The 16,200-nt window shown below is 53.6% G+C and overlaps 7 protein-coding genes across 7 annotated transcripts; 4 read left to right on the forward strand and 3 right to left on the reverse strand.

Moving 5' to 3' along the window:
- Window positions 1–250: 250 nt before the first annotated feature.
- Window positions 251–1,526, forward strand: CCM_06232 (RNA polymerase-associated protein LEO1, putative; the record flags this gene model as incomplete). Its single annotated transcript, XM_006671373.1, has 2 exons — window positions 251–502; window positions 558–1,526. 2 exons carry the CDS (start codon window positions 251–253, stop codon window positions 1,524–1,526), a joined length of 1,221 nt encoding a protein of 406 aa, XP_006671436.1.
- A 611-nt stretch (window positions 1,527–2,137) lies between these two features.
- CCM_06233 (Patatin-like serine hydrolase, putative) lies at window positions 2,138–3,928 on the forward strand (the record flags this gene model as incomplete). The annotated part of the gene is made up of 2 exons (XM_006671374.1): window positions 2,138–2,298; window positions 2,365–3,928. The coding sequence occupies 2 exons, from the start codon at window positions 2,138–2,140 to the stop codon at window positions 3,926–3,928; spliced, it is 1,725 nt and encodes a 574-aa protein (XP_006671437.1).
- Window positions 3,929–5,767: 1,839 nt separating this feature from the next.
- CCM_06234 (uncharacterized protein) lies at window positions 5,768–6,557 on the reverse strand (the record flags this gene model as incomplete). Its single annotated transcript, XM_006671375.1, has 3 exons — window positions 5,768–5,886; window positions 5,943–6,281; window positions 6,359–6,557. 3 exons carry the CDS (start codon window positions 6,555–6,557, stop codon window positions 5,768–5,770), a joined length of 657 nt encoding a protein of 218 aa, XP_006671438.1.
- A 2,036-nt stretch (window positions 6,558–8,593) lies between these two features.
- Window positions 8,594–11,301, reverse strand: CCM_06235 (UTP-glucose-1-phosphate uridylyltransferase; the record flags this gene model as incomplete). Its single annotated transcript, XM_006671376.1, has 5 exons — window positions 8,594–9,884; window positions 9,937–10,013; window positions 10,065–10,160; window positions 10,614–10,712; window positions 11,206–11,301. The coding sequence occupies 5 exons, from the start codon at window positions 11,299–11,301 to the stop codon at window positions 8,594–8,596; spliced, it is 1,659 nt and encodes a 552-aa protein (XP_006671439.1).
- Window positions 11,302–12,289: 988 nt separating this feature from the next.
- CCM_06236 (uncharacterized protein) lies at window positions 12,290–13,603 on the forward strand (the record flags this gene model as incomplete). Its single annotated transcript, XM_006671377.1, has 5 exons — window positions 12,290–12,431; window positions 12,487–12,701; window positions 12,824–12,844; window positions 12,900–13,035; window positions 13,500–13,603. The coding sequence occupies 5 exons, from the start codon at window positions 12,290–12,292 to the stop codon at window positions 13,601–13,603; spliced, it is 618 nt and encodes a 205-aa protein (XP_006671440.1).
- A 144-nt stretch (window positions 13,604–13,747) lies between these two features.
- Window positions 13,748–14,528, forward strand: CCM_06237 (uncharacterized protein; the record flags this gene model as incomplete). The annotated part of the gene is made up of 2 exons (XM_006671378.1): window positions 13,748–14,275; window positions 14,385–14,528. The coding sequence occupies 2 exons, from the start codon at window positions 13,748–13,750 to the stop codon at window positions 14,526–14,528; spliced, it is 672 nt and encodes a 223-aa protein (XP_006671441.1).
- A 259-nt stretch (window positions 14,529–14,787) lies between these two features.
- CCM_06238 (Dihydroneopterin aldolase) lies at window positions 14,788–15,794 on the reverse strand (the record flags this gene model as incomplete). The annotated part of the gene is made up of 2 exons (XM_006671379.1): window positions 14,788–15,012; window positions 15,078–15,794. 2 exons carry the CDS (start codon window positions 15,792–15,794, stop codon window positions 14,788–14,790), a joined length of 942 nt encoding a protein of 313 aa, XP_006671442.1.
- Window positions 15,795–16,200: the final 406 nt, after the last annotated feature.

Raw genomic sequence — 16,200 nt, forward strand, 5'->3', positions numbered from 1 at the left:
ATCGTTTTTAACTATCGTTCACCGTTACTTGGCGGGTTCATCGTGAATCCGTAACTACAGACACAGACAGGTAGCTCGTGCGCCAAGCAACAGACCCACTCAACTGTGGCTGGGCTGGTGTAAGCTCCCTTCGCCGCGAAATCTGAACCAGCCGCTATTTCCTTGTTCAGCAGCTTGACGCCGCCCAACTATCGGCGCTGTCGCATCCCTTCACAAATTATAGCGTTGAAATCGCGACTCTTTCATCACAATGTCTGATTCCGAAGATCCTCTTGACCAGATTGACGAAATTGCCGATGACCTCTTTGGCGATGATGATGACGCTAGATCACCCGCGCCTCGTGTTCTCGACGATGATGACCTAGCTTCAGATCCCGAAGACACAGACGAACGCCGACACTATGGCGAAGACGATACCCAAGTTCAGCATGAAACCAAAGAAAAGCTTGTCATGGCTGTGCAAGCGTATCGCCATCGAGTCCCGAAACCCAAGGACAATATTGTGAGCCAGCTGCCATCTGTAAAGTTGCCGCATCGAAAGCTAATTGGATAATAAGCTCCGTGTTATGCGCGTCCCAAACTTCATAAAAATCATGCCCGAGGAATATGTCTCCGAAAAGTTTCAACCTACCGAATTCGATACCGCCAACGCCAAGCAAGAACACCCTGCCCATGTTGCAAGAGTGCGCCGAAACGATAGCACAGGCCTACTTCACAGCAATGCGAATATCTACCGGTGGAGCGATGGATCTATAACTATTGGCATCGGAGGTGAACACTTTGAGGTTCAAACGAAAGCTTTGGCACCAGGTCCTGGACAGCCTTACGACGAACTCAAGGACGGGCACTATTACGCGGCGGCTGCAGAATTGAGCAGCAATCTGCTCATGACCGTTGGGCATGTCACTGAGCAATTCAACGTGCGGCCGAATAAGGGTGGTGGTGACGATGCGCTGGCCCTCCTTGCTCAGCGCATGCAGCAGGCCAGCAAGACTGTCAACGAGGACGACATGATTATCCGCACAACCAGAGATCCGGAACTACAAAAGAAGGAGGCTGAAATGGCAGAAAAGGAACGCAACAAGGCACAAAGACGTCGCGAAAACGCGGCCGCCAAGATGGATGGCCTCGGACGGTACAGCAGAGGAGGGGGCCTTTCGATTGGCGACCTGGAGGGTGGCCGCAGGGGTGCCGGATCAGGGCGCAAAAGAGGCCAACCTGGCTCGAAGCCCAAGCGCAGAAATGCAGAATATGATTCTGATGATGATCTGCCGCAGGGCGTTAGCAGACAGGAAGACTACGACATGGACGACGGCTTCCTTGTCGGCAGCGACGATGAGGAGGAGGTGGAGAGTGAGGCTGACGACGACGAAGAGCTGCTGGACGACGAGGATGATCGTCGGCGCCGCAAGTCCAAAAAGCGCAAAACCCGTCGTTCAGAGGACGAGGACGCTTCTGGTGATGAGGTGGTCGAAACGTCTGGGCGAGCCAGACGACGCAACGTGGTGGACGATGATGACGAATGAGGGTATTCCACCATCATGACGAAGCAACTGTCGCTGTATAATATTAAGAATGGGAGCCTTTGGGGAGTTTATTGAATATTTAATCATCAGCCATCTCAACATCCAGGATATGGAGATTTTTTTCAGTAACCTGTGACGTGTAGCGTAGTGACAGATCATTTGTTGGCTACATCGTAGGTAGGTGGTATTCGTTGGTGGAGTCATCCTCTGACCTCACCAAAGCTCGCCGCTGTCACATGCTTGGTAGCCTCATCGAGGCGGCGGGCCCTTCTCCCAGCGTAATCCTGGCGCAAGACGAGCACGTTCGCCTTTTAGTTCCGTCTGGGCGTGGTCCAATGCCCAACTTCAATTCCAGCCTGGCGTCGCACCCGCTCCCCAGAGCGATCGCCTACCTAGGTGGCTTCGCGGCCTCGCCCTCCTCCCGACCTTGACACTCGACCCACCCCTGCTTGTGATAACGTTCCCTCGGCATGTTTGGCGCATTGCTCGCCGTCTGGCGGGTGATTTACGAGGTGGTATCCTTTTGGCGTAAAGTAGGCTGTCTTTCCCCCGTCTGCCCTCTCCCTCACCATTCTCTCGCCATCCTCAAACCTGCCACAAGCCCTCCCACCATGATGGCGGTTGCTCTAACGCCGGCTCAGAAACTGTTTGGATGGTACACCCGCAAGAATCCCGTCGACCTGTGGCTCGAGCTACTCCGCCACGCAGAAGCCTTTGAAGACTGGGAGGAAGCGGCTCTACACCTCGATAACCTGTTGGGTCTGGACCTGTGGTACGTCCCTAGATATATCCCCATGTCGGCCCGCTCGAAACACTGCTGACCGCCTCCTTTCTATAGGCGGAACAACCCAACATCAAAGTACTACGACTGGAGACTCATCACCGAACGACTCAACTCACTCGCGATCGCCAGAGAGGAAAATGACTTTCAACAGCTGGTCAACCTCTTGCGGTCCGGCCTCGTACGAAATCTTGGCAACTTGACCGTGCCAAAGCTCTATAACCGCACCTTTTCTGGGACGAAATATCTCATTGAAGAATACATAACGCAAGTTGCAGAGACAGTCGAAGATATCAGCACCCTGCCTACCAATGCATATGCAGGGGTCCAGTCCACCGGCGGCTCGTTGACGAACCAGATGAAGCTCGATTTTATCCACGACACCCGACAAGCCTTTGGAAGAAGCTCCCTGGTGCTGCAAGGTGGCGCCATCTTTGGCATGTGCCATCTCGGTGTTGTCAAGGGGTTGTTTCTTCGTGGCCTATTGCCACGTATCATCACCGGCACTGGAACGGGCGCCTTGATTGCCTCGCTTGTCGCGATCCACACCGAGGAAGAGCTGCCGGGCGTGCTCAACGGAGACGGCATCGACTTGACCGCCTTTACCTCGCGCAGCAATCTATCGAATGGACTCACCGAGTCCCCGCAAACATTCAGATCAAGATGGAACACGCTGATGCGACGCCTCCGCCGCTTTTCCCGGGAAGGCTACTTTCTCGACGTGTCCGTGCTGGAAGACTGTGTCCGGGCGAATGTCGGAGATTTGACGTTTGAGGAAGCCTATAATTACAGCAAACGAATCCTGAATATCACCGTCGCAACAGAAGGACAGGGTGGCGTCCCCACGTTGCTCAACTACATCACCGCTCCCAATGTGGTAAGTCTTCTTACTGCCCGTCCTCTGTACTCTGCTAACATTTCCTTCCTGCAGCTCATCTGGACCGCTGCTGTGGCATCTAATTCCTCCTCTGCAGCTCTGTATGGACGACGGAAAGCGACGATTCTCTGCAAGGACGCGCATGGCCACGTCGGGCCTTGGGCGCCGGCCAACACGACCGACTTTCACCACTGGTCACACATGTCGTACTCGGATCGCGACTCGCCTCTTCGCCGCATATCCGAACTATTCAACGTCAACCACTTCATCGTCAGCCAAGCTCGGCCGTATCTGATACCCTTTCTGCAGTCCGATATGCACGGCCCGTCCATGGTCGAGACCCGCAGCAAAACGACGCAAATGTCCGCTTCGTTGGTACGCATGCTTGGCCTCGAGGTCCGGCACCGCCTGCGCCAGCTCGATACGCTGCGCCTGCTACCCGCGAGCATACGACGCTTTCTCGTGGACGAGCAGATCCCGGCGGCGGCCATGACGCTGGTCCCCGAGGTGACGGCTGGTGATTTCGTGCGGCTTTTGGAAACACCGACGAGAGAGGCGCTCAACTACTGGATACGGCGCGGCGAGCGAAGCGTCTGGCCTGCTGTGGCGGCGCTGCGCATACGCTGTGCGGTGGAGAATGAACTGGACAGGTCGTACCAGGTTGTGCGGCAGCTCAAGGCGGGCGACTTGCGGAGGAAAGGAAGCATATCGGCCGCTGGCGAAGCTGGCCGGCCAAATACGTGATACCCACACTGTACATGAAATACCATATATTTATTGAGTCGTTCAATGTGCCGTTTATAATGTACCGATCAATGAGCCACATGACTGTATTCGAGATACTACAATGTATTACCTGGCTGACCCAATGTGTAAACCTCTTATGATTCCTGCGCAATGAGTAGAAATAGTAAGTAAACGCGCGATTCCTTTCACACCGAGCTTGGCGAGGGTGTGTTGGCGGTTGTCAGGCGTTGATTGGAGCGGCCACCAGAGCAAGGGTGACAGGAATACATTTTAGGCTCTACTGCGTTCTCTTTTCTCGTTTGGAATCTGGGCAAAGCTGCCAGTTGTAATTTGGCCTCGTGGTGATGGTGTGAGTGCAGCAGTGGGTGCCTGTCAACTCTCTTGCAAATACGATTCCTCATTCACGAGATATATGTTTGGCACTGCTTGGTTTTTTTTGTTTTTTTTTTTTTTAATTCGGCCACAGCCAAACGTCACGGTCAGCCCCGAATCGTACTTTTAGTTTGATGGTGCCGCCGGCAGCCTTTTTTGGCGCGCGGTTGGGATCGCACATGAGGAGCCGTGTTAAGTGTGTCAGGCAAGACACATCCGCTGTATTTTTTTTCTTATTTTTCTGAATGAACCCGGACATCTCTCCCAATCTCTCTCAATGCACCGAATGGGGGCTCATATCACGGTTGCTCTCTTCCCAAGTTCAAAATCCGCAGGCAAAATAGAACAGCAGTTTTAGTTCCTCGAGGTTGCGGAGGCGGACATCCCATATCAGTTTTGCCTTGGGCCCTCAGCACGAGCCCGCCGTACATTTCGTCTGTTCATCCCAGCAAGGCTTAAACAGTCCATCGTGAGGGACCAGACCTAACCGCCAGTCCGCCCTCGAGCTATGAATTATATGATGAAAGTGCGAAAGTGCCTGCCTGCCTGGCTTACCCACAAAGCTGTAAAACAAAAACCCCCAGGACCAAGCCGTCCATTTATCGTGCGACTTTTAGGCTGCGAGGCCGCCACGTCTTTTTGCTGCCTCTTGGTTTTGTCCTGCTTCACTTACACATGTTCACAGTCCCGCTTGCTGCCTCCATGGATGGAACACATCGCCATGGCTGCCTGCGAGGCATCGTTGCTATAAAAGAAGCTCCCCATGCCGCTTGCTTTCGAGGGCCAAATCGGAGCCAAAATACCAACCCTCTTTTCGAGTCTCTTCTCTACGAACAAGATCAAAAAAACCACACGTCAACATGCTCAATCACAAGGGAAACAAGCCCGCCATTCACGAGTTCAACCATGGTTCAGCAAAAGAATATACAGTACACGTTGCTGAGGGCACCATAATTGGCTCGGGCTGCGAAATATGCAGAGGGAAGCCAGCGCCCACTGTGAAAGCAGAGGGCCACCCAACTAATTTCATTGGAATCGGTGCCTGGGTCGAAGCCTCCCTTCCTCTCCCGAACGAATCCGAAAACTTAGAGGTCAACAACGAGACGTAGTCTCAAGCGCATCTTGCCAGCGGAAGGCTCACAAAACATGTACGGTAGACTTTGACTGGAGTTTGATATCGAGCGTTTGCGGCCCTGGCTATGAACTCTTTTTTACGTGCGCATTCAGACCTAGATAAAAGGTTACAACAAATTCATACACCTTTTACAGGTTTCGCTTACTGTGTGCGTGGTTGAAGATTGCGAGGCATAGCATGACAATATCTCTATTAGGTTGTAGGAGATAGGTGCACAGAAGGCTGTTACGACAAGCTATATTATTAATACAGTGAAGAAGAGCTGTGCTCCAGCCCTCGCCGTATCCAAGCACATTTGTCCATCAAATCAATCTCTATCCGAGGTCAGTTTACAGGAAAAGGGCGGCAGCGGCGGCACCGACGAGGCCGAGAGGAGAGAAGCCCGCAACGGAACCAGCACTGGGTGGTGACGTGGCGCTAGGCTGAGAGGAGGTGGTGCTGCTTGGACCTGTAACGTCACTATTAGTAGATGAGCAAGTGTGCTCAGTATTAAGCAACACATACGAGACGATTGTGTGGAGGTGGAAGAGCCAGTAGAAGAAGAGCCTGTCGAGGTAGTCGAATCGGTGCTAGAGGAAGAGTCGCTCGAGCTCGTAGCGGACGAGGTGTTGGACGATTCGCTAGAGGAGCTGGTCGAAATCGAATCCGTAGAAGAGCCGCTGGAGGCACTAGAAGTAGGCAACGAACTGCTAGAGGAGTCGGAAGAGGTAGGTCCAGTTCCTTGGTAGGTGAAGGGGGTGCTATAGTTGGGTTCGGAGCCGTCACTGTTGTTGGTAATCTTGAAATTGTAGGTGCCACTCGGAAGGTTGTCAAGAGTGACGTCGAAGGATTCGGTAGCATCGGCTGTATTCCAATGTTAACAGAATACACATAGGTTGAGAGCATCGCTTGCTCGACTGCTTCGCTACGTAAGCACATACAGGTCAAAGTGCGGATATCCGCGAGGGCCAGGGAGTTGGGGCCGGTCTGGAGAGTGATGGTGCAGCCGCCGGTACAGCCATCAAAGGTGAGTGTGAACGGCTTGCCCTCCGAGGGGTTGATGACGGTGTTGGTGAAGCGTGGTTGGGCCAAGGCGCCAATGGCCAGGGCGGCAGCAATTGTAGCAGCTGTCAACTTCATTGTGACGGATAAGCGAGTGTTGAGCGTTTCGAACCTAGGTAGAGGATGTAAGTATATATTCGTAACCGTTATGTTTTCAATAGATTGCCCAGGGCAGAGAGGAGTTTGTGTCGACATGTTTGCGTGGTAGGGAGCATCACCAGGCAGCACAAGTGCTTCGCGAGCCAAACATCCCGTGACGCTCCTGTTGATCCAACATGGTGCAGGAGAGCAATCCCTGGGCTTGCTGCAGCCTGGACCTCAAGATCGAAGCCTGGTGTATGTGCGTGTCGCCTTGTACTGTAGGCCTCGCGTTTGACAGAGTTGACAGGAAGCAAGGCTGCTGAAGAGAAGGACGGGGTGATGCAGGATGACTTACAGGAGTATGAATGGTTTGCAGTACTAAATAGCAAAAGAAAGAAAAAACGTGGGAGAGGAAATCAGGTCGAGAGTGGAGAGGAGGGAAAAGGAAAAGAATCTGGGAATCTGAAGTCGTTGGGGTATAGTAGTAATAAATAATATTGGCAACGGCGTGGGGAGTGGAGGTTACCTAGAGAGCTTGACTCTTGGCTAGAGGCAAGTCCAAAACAACGGCGCGGGGCAATGCCGAGGCTGGTCCGTACACCTACCTCCCTGGAGACTGGGAAAGCAACTCTACGAAACAAAGATAAAAGAAGGGGAAAAGTACCTTGACTAGACAAAAATCCGCGGCGCCGGGCCGTGATGCTGGTTGGTCGACTTGCAAGCCGTCCTTGCCGAAGCCTTCGTCCGAGTCCATGCACTCCATACAAACGCCACCCATCGCATTCCTCCAACGGGTCAGTCTATGTAACTACTTAGGTAACTATAGTTAGTCTACACTTGTCCCAACTCCAACTTCACACGAAGCTTGACCACACACGAGGCCTAACTAGGGCCATTCCTCTGCACCATTTCTCGACATCAGTTGTTCCCTCCTGCGGCAACCCTTGGCATCACTTCTGCGGGCCCACGCCAAGTCTACTACACGCGTCATCTCATTCCGAATGGCACAAACGGCGAGCCCATAGATGGTCAAACGGTAGCACTAGTCCATCAAGCCACCGGCCGGTCCAAATACATACAAAATACAGGCAACGCGGGGAAATCGACCAACAGAAAGCGCAATCTGCAACAGGTTGATGCAAAGTCTCAATGCACCCCGCCAGATCATCGCCTATCACGAACCGCAGCGCATCAACACGGCCCCTGCAGCACAAGGCCTGACCCTGCTGCGCGGACGGGCCGCTCAATGCCAAGTGCTGCTGTACGAAGACGCCAACGCCACCGCTGGCCTACTGTGATTAATTTTGGACCCGTCTGTGGCGTCATGATGGACTCGTCAGCTTTTCGCGCTTCGATACGAGGTTATCAGCAACTCGCCAGGGGCCACCGAAAAGGTTGTCAACCTTTCCAATTGCGCGACTCCTCGTAGGTATCTTTTGTTGTCGCCAGCTGTGCGGGCGTGAGCTGAACCTGCTTTTGTCGTTTCCCCACGTCCAAACTCGGGCTGTGCCAGCCACAAAGAAACGAGTATCATTATCAAGCCGACTATCTGTTTGTCCAGGTGTATGCATCTCATTCCTTAAAGGCGTGCAGCGGGCGCGTTTGTCCTGGCGCTTCCCGGAAAGAATGTTTTATCCATTTTCAACGCGTCCAACAGACTACGACAGCCAGCCTACGTCTCGGGGCTCTCCTTCAGCGCAACCACCTGTGGCAGGACAAATCACAAATGTGCCATGTTTGTCAACGAAAAATGGCGTGCCTTTCATCCTATGGACATATTAAATACATACAGTACTGTGCCCGAGTCTCTCGACTCGCAAAAGCAACCCGGCTTATGAGAAAAGAACCGTCTCCTCAGCATCACTAGATGATGACATGCCTGCACCTGGTCCAACCCCTTCACCTAACGCTTCCACAGGAAAATGAATTATTTCTAACCTCGGCATCGCGTGTGTAGCGGGCAAGTTCCCGACATTATGCTATCAAGGGATATTCCGTTTTCTTGCGTTGAGTAAAAGACAATGAAACCCCGCTTAATGCTCAAGCAGGCGTAGCGAGCCCTGAACGACGACGTTTTCGAGAATAGAGCCGGGGGGGATATCAATGGTGCTTCCCTCGGTGGCGACAATAATAACAGTGCCCTTGAGCGTGACACCACGGCCCAGGTTCACAGCACCGGTGATGGTCAGGTGGTCCAGCTCGAGAACCTTGGGGATAGAAGGAATGTGCTTCTGGAAGTCGGAGACCTTCTTGAAGTCGCTACCAAGCTTGATAAGGGGAGCATCACCGAAGCGGTTGGCGCTCATCTGGAGCTGACCGTGCTTGAGAGTGTAGAGATCGGACTTGACCAGCATGAGGTCCGAGCATGTCTTGACGGGAAGGAAGCGGCGACGGGGGACGTTGACACCGTGGGCATTTTTGAAGTGGCGAATAGCGGCGCCGACAGCAGTCTCGAGCTGCATAATGGAAATGTCAGACTCGCCCTTCTTGTCGCCAGGGATGGTCTTGGCATTGGGAATAATCTCCATCTCAAGCTCGTCGTTCTCGACAACGCGCTTGATAGCACGGAGGTTGAGCCAGATGTTGTTGGTGTTGAAGTACTTGAACTTCTTAATCGACTTGAAGTCATTCACGTGCTCCTTGGGAACCTGGGCGATTTCGAGCAGGCGGACGGAGCCATCATAGTCGATAATAGTACCACCCTTAACGTCGGCCTTGGTCTTGTTGGTGAGTTCCATAATGTACTCGGCCTTGGTCTCCATCATGTGCTGTAGGATGCGCAGGTCAACTACGGCACCCAGGTTATCAACGTTGGAGAGGAAGATGATCTCGATGCCGCGCTCGAGGAGCTGGTCTAGAACACCAGAGTTGTAGAGAGACTCGAAGACGTCACCGTGACCAGGAGGGTACCACTCGCTAATGGCCGAGTTGTAGTTGCTGGGAACAGGGAGCTGAGAGTCCTTGAAGATTCTGGGGTAGCGGGACTGGTTGAAGGTGAGGATATCGACGTTGTGGCCCTCGTACTTCTTGATGATGGCAGCGGTATCGTCGTTGGTGTTGAACGAGTTCATGAGGAGGAAAGGGACATTGACGTCGTATGTGCGGTTGAGGAACTCGATCTGACGGACGGAAAGGTCGAGGAAGGACATGCCGTCGCGGACCTCAATGACGGACTTGGGGCCAACGCAGCCCATGGAGGTACCGAGACCACCATTGAGCTTGAGGACGGCAAGCTTGTTGAGAAACTGAACTGACTCGGAGTTGGCGAGGTCCTCATAGTCGACGACCTGGCCGGCAGCAGGGGGGCGGATGCGTTCCCAGTCACTGCGCATGTTAGCTCGATATCAGGAGGATGGGAAACAGAGGTGTTGCTTACACGACGTTTCCCTTGGCCTTGTCGTTCAAGTAGCGGCGGAAGAGAGCGAAGAAGTTGTCCATTTCGGTTTCGAAGAGCTAAAGCGGGTCAGGATAGGCGGAACTGCTAGGATGAACAGTGAATCTCACCTTCTTCTGCTTGGGGTCCTCGACCGTCTCGGCGAGGTTTGTGAGGGCATTGCGCATCTGGGCCGCGGCAACATTGGTAGAGGTGTTCTCAAAGGCCTGGTGAGAGAGGTTGGTTATTTGAGGTTCCATGATTGTAGAGAATTGTAAGCTCGTATCGAGGGGGGGAGTGGAGGGAACGTGGTGGTATTAATATAAACGTGTGGCCATGGTGGCGCAGCTTGCTCTGCGCAGGCGGAGAGCAAGCCTCCAGCGACATGGAAGTGCGACCCTGACGAATACCGTTGCCTGTCACCTGCCAAAACATGATCTGCGAGGCCGCGCGACGATGAATCCCATGAGGCAAGGAATGGGTATCGCCAGGTGTTCAGCAACGGTCGTGTTCAACGTGGATGGGGCCAGGGTGGTCTGTTGACAGCAGTGAGGTCATCATAGACTCGGCCGAGGGGTAGCACGGTGGCGGGCAAGCCAGTGATTGGGCGGGAGGCGAGAGCAGTGACGAGAAGCAGAGGAGCTCTGAATCACAGTGACAGAGAGTGGCTAGGAGCTTACCATGTGGCTGCGCGTCTTGCCGTGATGACGCTTCTCGAAACCATTGTTCTCCTCGTCCTTGCCAGTGGCGGTAGGACGGAGGTGAGAGGGAAGAGCACTCTTGATAGCTTCCGCCATGATGGAGAAGCGTTGATAGTACGACAGTGTGGCAAGCGGGATCGATTCGGTCGAGGAGCGAGGTCCAGTACAATCGATGGAGAGGAGGTAAGAGAAGGAAAAGGGAGTTGATGTCCAGCAAGGTCCGGGTTGAAATAAGAGAGACAAGAGAGACACTGGAGGAGAGTTGTAATAACTAGAAAAGAAGGAAGTGAAAGGGGCGACCAAAGGCGGGGCTGGTTCGATGAGGGCAGCGGGGTGGGTTGGAGCTCTCCCCTGTTTGCAGCAAATGAGATGGCAGCGTGGCCCTGGTTTTGGTTTTGGGGCGCGGGCAGAGACAATGGGGAGAGGAACGTGGCTGTGAGAATAGTAAGAAGGAAGGGATTGAGAGAGACGGGGCGATGTTGTGATGTGGCGGCAAGAGAGGCGTGTGGTTTGGTGCAGGTGGTGGCGACTGTTTGCATCTATATATCAGTTTGAAGCTGCCTGTTTCTACCTTGGAGTACCTAACTAATACCTTGGGAGGTTTGGAGATATCGGTAGCCGTGATTCTCTTCTGCACTGTAACCCTCCTCCCCCCTGCCACAACCATGCCAATGTACTTCAACTATTATTGGAAAATTTCTAATTACAAACCTACATCCCATGTCTATTCCATCTGCGCATTGGCCCAGCACTGCCCGTCTGGCGTTGTGATCAATATCAATTCCCTCATCAGCCCCAACAGAAGTCTTTTTTTTTTTTTTTGCCCTGTCCTACTGCCACCTACCTATCCCCAAGCAACGGCCAATCAAGCACGGGCAACAATGAGCACTAGCTGGAGGGCGATGTGTGGCTTGCAGCAAGGCTTGCAGAAACAAGGCATGAAAAATCTTTCTGAACAATCAATACTACACCAGGTCATACCAAACTTGAAAACACCGCACGCCAAAGCGCTCAACCCCCTCTCCTCCTCTTTATGCCTTTGCAGCGGCTCTTCAGCGGGCTTTTAGAGCTGTTAGCGCCAAAACTCTACGCCTTCCCCGCTATAGTGTGCGCTAGATGCGCTGTTAGACCTACCATTAAACTTAATAAAACAAACTGCCCTCATTTTTGGCTCAGCTTCAGCGCACCCGGATAAATCAATCATACTGCTCCGTATTACAGAGTAAATAGGTACCAATAAACCAGCATGTGCTTCCCTCGTGCCAATACGGCCCAAATTGCTGCCCAGCAGCCTGCACTCTCGCCTTTCAGCTGTACCTGGTCATGGTGAGCCACCAGCCAGCCACCGGCGACCAAATTCCATCACTCGAACGATTGCGATAACTTGACCGCTCGTCCCTCTCCAACATTTGCCACTCTCCCCAACATCAGCCGAGCCCAACATGGCAGTTCTCTGATCCGCTTATTCAAGATCTTGTGCATCTCAGGTTAGCGTACGGGGCCTCCTCAGAGTGTGCGATAGTAGTTAGCATCAGCTATCGGCTATTGAGAACCGTGTTGGGGAGTTGAATTGAGTTTTCGCTTGTTCCGCCTTCCGCTTCTGCTTTGTCCAGCATCCCTATTGCAAAATTTCATCTGCCAGGATCAAAGTCGTCATGTCTCTTCTGGCCCATGGGTCACCACACAACGTCACTTCCACCATCAGCCAGACACCCTTTTGTCTTTCTCACAGAGACCAAACACGCAGCGAGTCGGCTCCTTGCCTGCCTCACACGTGGGGCCGGCACTGGCCCAGCAGTAACTAACTAATACTGGTACTATTAACTAGGGGGGATCATTAGGCAAGACACAGTATGGCCGCTAGTTCATAACTACCTACAAATTAGGTACATGCCTATTCTACGCTTTGCGCCGGTTCCCAGGCCGGGCACTCGAGGCCACACAATTCTTGTCTTGCTCGATGACACTAGATACCATTCAGCTTTGGCGCCGCCACCCAGACGGAGCTTCCGTGAGACGCCGGTTTCCTCGCCGGACCGACTCCGAGAGCACATGACTCTTAGCAATGTCATATATAAGCCACGAGATATATAAGCAACGAGTACGCACATGCCATTCTTTGTCCGTGATGGTCTAGAAATACTCTCGCCCGGGACACGACGTCCTTTTCTTCTAAAGATCGTAGCTAGTTTCGTGAGTGCTATATCGGTGTAAGCTAATGATCTTAATCGTCCACAGTCATCATGTTCCTGAAACCTTGCACAGGAATCGCACAAGCGAGTTCCCAGTGCCTCTCTTGAGAAGCCCGTCTGGTTCATTCACCGTCGTCTGTGGAAATGTTTCTGGCTGTTCATTGTCCGATGCCTGGCCCTGGCCAATACTCCCCCTCGGCCTATTATCAGTATTATCAACTGGTTTCCTCCCCCACCCTAGGTACCATCCATCCGTCCATCCGCTTCCCCAGCTGGCCACAACGTTGCATCCGCCCCGGCTCCGAAACCACAGGGCTACACCGGCGCAGTGTTAGTCTTTGCAGGCGCTCACCTCCTTACGATAACACCGGCCGGTTCCATGACTCAACCCGTCGGTCGCATTACACCATTCCAACCACTCATAGATGGCACCCGTTGGACTTTTCTCTGATTAGCATTGTAAAACCTCTACGGCTCCGCCCAACCAGTCAGCATTCTGCCCTCGCATCGTGGACCTGAGCACTGGATAAGATTGACCTGTTTCCCATTCCCTCGGCCCAAGTTTTTTGCCTCTTCTTTTTCTTGTTTCCTCATCTATATATTAAAATTCACGGAGCCAGTCTTACACGCTCTTTTTTTTTTCTTTTTTGCGCTCCTACACATCAAGACTCAGTCGTCTACATTCCTTGCGACAAAACCCACCTCAAGCTGTTGGCGCAGTGTACGAAAAAGGCAGTACCGCCACGCCGGGGCCTCCGCCGCGACGCCCTCACATAAAACTCTCGCGCATCGACAACATATCAACCATTAGAGCTTTTTTTTTTCTTTTCCTCGGACTCGCCCAAATCAACAAGTAACGAAAGAATATACCTTGTTTCATTTTACAACCACCACCACCGCCGCCGCCACTACCGCACCACCATGGGCTCTCTCGACGTCGTTCCCTTCTGGCACGTCAACGTCCCCGACCACGACCGCACCGCCGAGTGTCCCGCGTTCCTGCACGGGCTGAACCCCAAGGACCTGCGCGGCGTGTCGACGCCCGACTCGGCCTACGAGATCCTGCCGTGGGCCGAGGTCGCGCGCATCGTCACGAGCAACCGGCTCGAGCGCTTCCAGCGCGTGCCCTCGCAGCTGCGCCGCTACAAAAAGTTCACCTACCTCACCGCGCAGCGCCACGGCACCATTGCCGCCTTTATCCTCGACGAGCGCCTGCGCTGGGAAGCCCCCGTGCGGCCCCGCGGCCCGCCCTTTCAGCACCCCGACGACGTCAAGGTGCTCTACAACGACTGGCCGTACGGGCTCGACTCGCGCATCATCCACCTCGTCGTCTGGACCAAGTTTGAGCTCGTTGCCGACCCGGCGACGGGTGACTTGACGGACAAGGCGCGTGCGGAGATTGAAGGCTACGTGACCGACACGTTTCGCTCCAAGATGCCCGAGGGTCATGTAAGTTGTCAACAATCCCCCCAACCCCCGGGCTCACCCGCAGTCTTGTGCATGTTGTCCGTTGCGCACCTTGGTGTTGTGTGTATGTATGGTGTACTAACCCCAGCAGGTCATGTGGTTCAAGAACTGGGCTGCGCTCAAGTCCATCCATGCCGTCGAGCACTTTCACGTCATGCTCTTCGACCCTGACCCCGACTTCATCCACCAGGTGACCAACGGCGATATCCCTCAGTGCAACAAGTTCACTGAATAGCTTGAGGATTCGGCTTTGGATACTGAGTGTTGTTCTCTCGTAGGATCGCGTGCTGTTTTTCTTCTTCATTTGATTGTATTTTATGTGACATGAAACATTAGACAGCGAGACTTTGCTTTTTATTTCTTCTCTATTCAGGACAAGCTTCAGGTGTTTTCTGTTTGTCTTGAAGCTTACTAGTAGGCTATTCTTTTAGATTTATATTCAGTGTGTCTCCAGAGACCAGCAACTTTTTTAGATACATCAATACCCATATCGTTTAAAGAGTCGTGCTTTCGTTCGGCACATTTGCCGTGTTTGTGCTCATCTCCACACACGCCGCGTCTGCAAGAGGCACCGCGATCGGCTTCTCCAGCGAAATGTTGATGTCCCACCCGGCGCCATCGCGAGGCGGTGTGTGCTTTCTGTGAAGATGCGCCGCGAGGACCACTGTCAGTTGAGTTCCCAGGGCCTCGAGAGTCTCGTATGAAGAATTGGACATGACCTAGTAGCGGAGTTAGGAAAGCAGACCTAGAGACATGTTCAAGTTGTTGCGTGGCTGTGGCTTACCTGAATCACGACCTGCTCCAGTTCGGGGTAGACATCCAGATCATCCTCCAGTCTGTCAATTTCCACGTTTGCAACCACGACCTGCTTGGCCAGCCTCTCATTGCTGTTTACGCCAATCAGGGTCGGAACCCGTAGACGGTGAATCTTGAGCGAGACGGCGCTCTGGCGCATAACCGACTTGACCAGCGCGCCGCTCTCCGCCGCAGCCGCCTCAAAGCCGCCCATGACGGTCAGCGTGACGCCGTCCCCAAGCAGCGTCGCTTTGGGCAAGTGCAGCGAGATCTCCAGCGCCCGCAGCTGCGCAAAGTGGAGGAACGGTGGCTGCATTCTCTGCTGCGCCTGCTGCGCCTGCTGCGCGCTTGCACGCACATCCTGTCCGCGCGAGTCGAAGCCCGTCATCTCGACCCAGGTCGTGTCCAGCAGGTGCCGCAGGCTCTGCCCGGGCACGGCGGCGGCGAGGACGGACAGGATTCCCTTGCTGAGAAGCCCGTAGTGGACCGTGTCCGCGGCGACGGTATCGGTGGACGAGGACGCGCCAAACGGCGCGTCGAGGGAGACGGCGGCGGAGATAGCAATGGGCTGCGGCCGGTCGGGCCGGCCCCAGGCGTCGTGGGGACCCTGGATCGTAGCGCGGAGGTTCTTGACCTTGATGGTGGATGGTGCCGGGAGGCAGGCATCGCGTGCGATTTGGAATGCTGGAACGAGCGGCGTCGCCATGGTTGCGATGGATGTTGGGATGTCAGAGATGAGTTTTTATATGGCTCTTTGTGTGACGCAGTGGTCCAATGCCGCTGTGACGACAACTCCAGTATTTTACTGAGGTATCGCGGTGGAATGAGTCTCGGCCAAATCCTCAACAGTTGGAGAATGCTATGAATGTGAATTTCAGACAGTTGATGCGGTTGGCAACAAGGCTGAAGTGGGATGAAATATGCCCATCAAGGCGGGGCCGACGTCATCGTGTGTGTAACCGCGATGATGCGGCGCCATGGCAGCCTCAATGCTGCTTAAGCGATTGGCAAAAAATTGCAAAATACCAATGTCAGCCTCAATTTTTCAGACAATTCTTACGAGGAACCCACTAAGATTACAGGTCCCCTAGGACGCAAATTCGAGGCATCGA

This window comes from Cordyceps militaris, assembly GCF_000225605.1.
Source record: "Cordyceps militaris CM01 unplaced genomic scaffold CCM_S00004, whole genome shotgun sequence".
NCBI classification, from domain to species: Eukaryota; Fungi; Ascomycota; class Sordariomycetes; order Hypocreales; family Cordycipitaceae; genus Cordyceps; species Cordyceps militaris.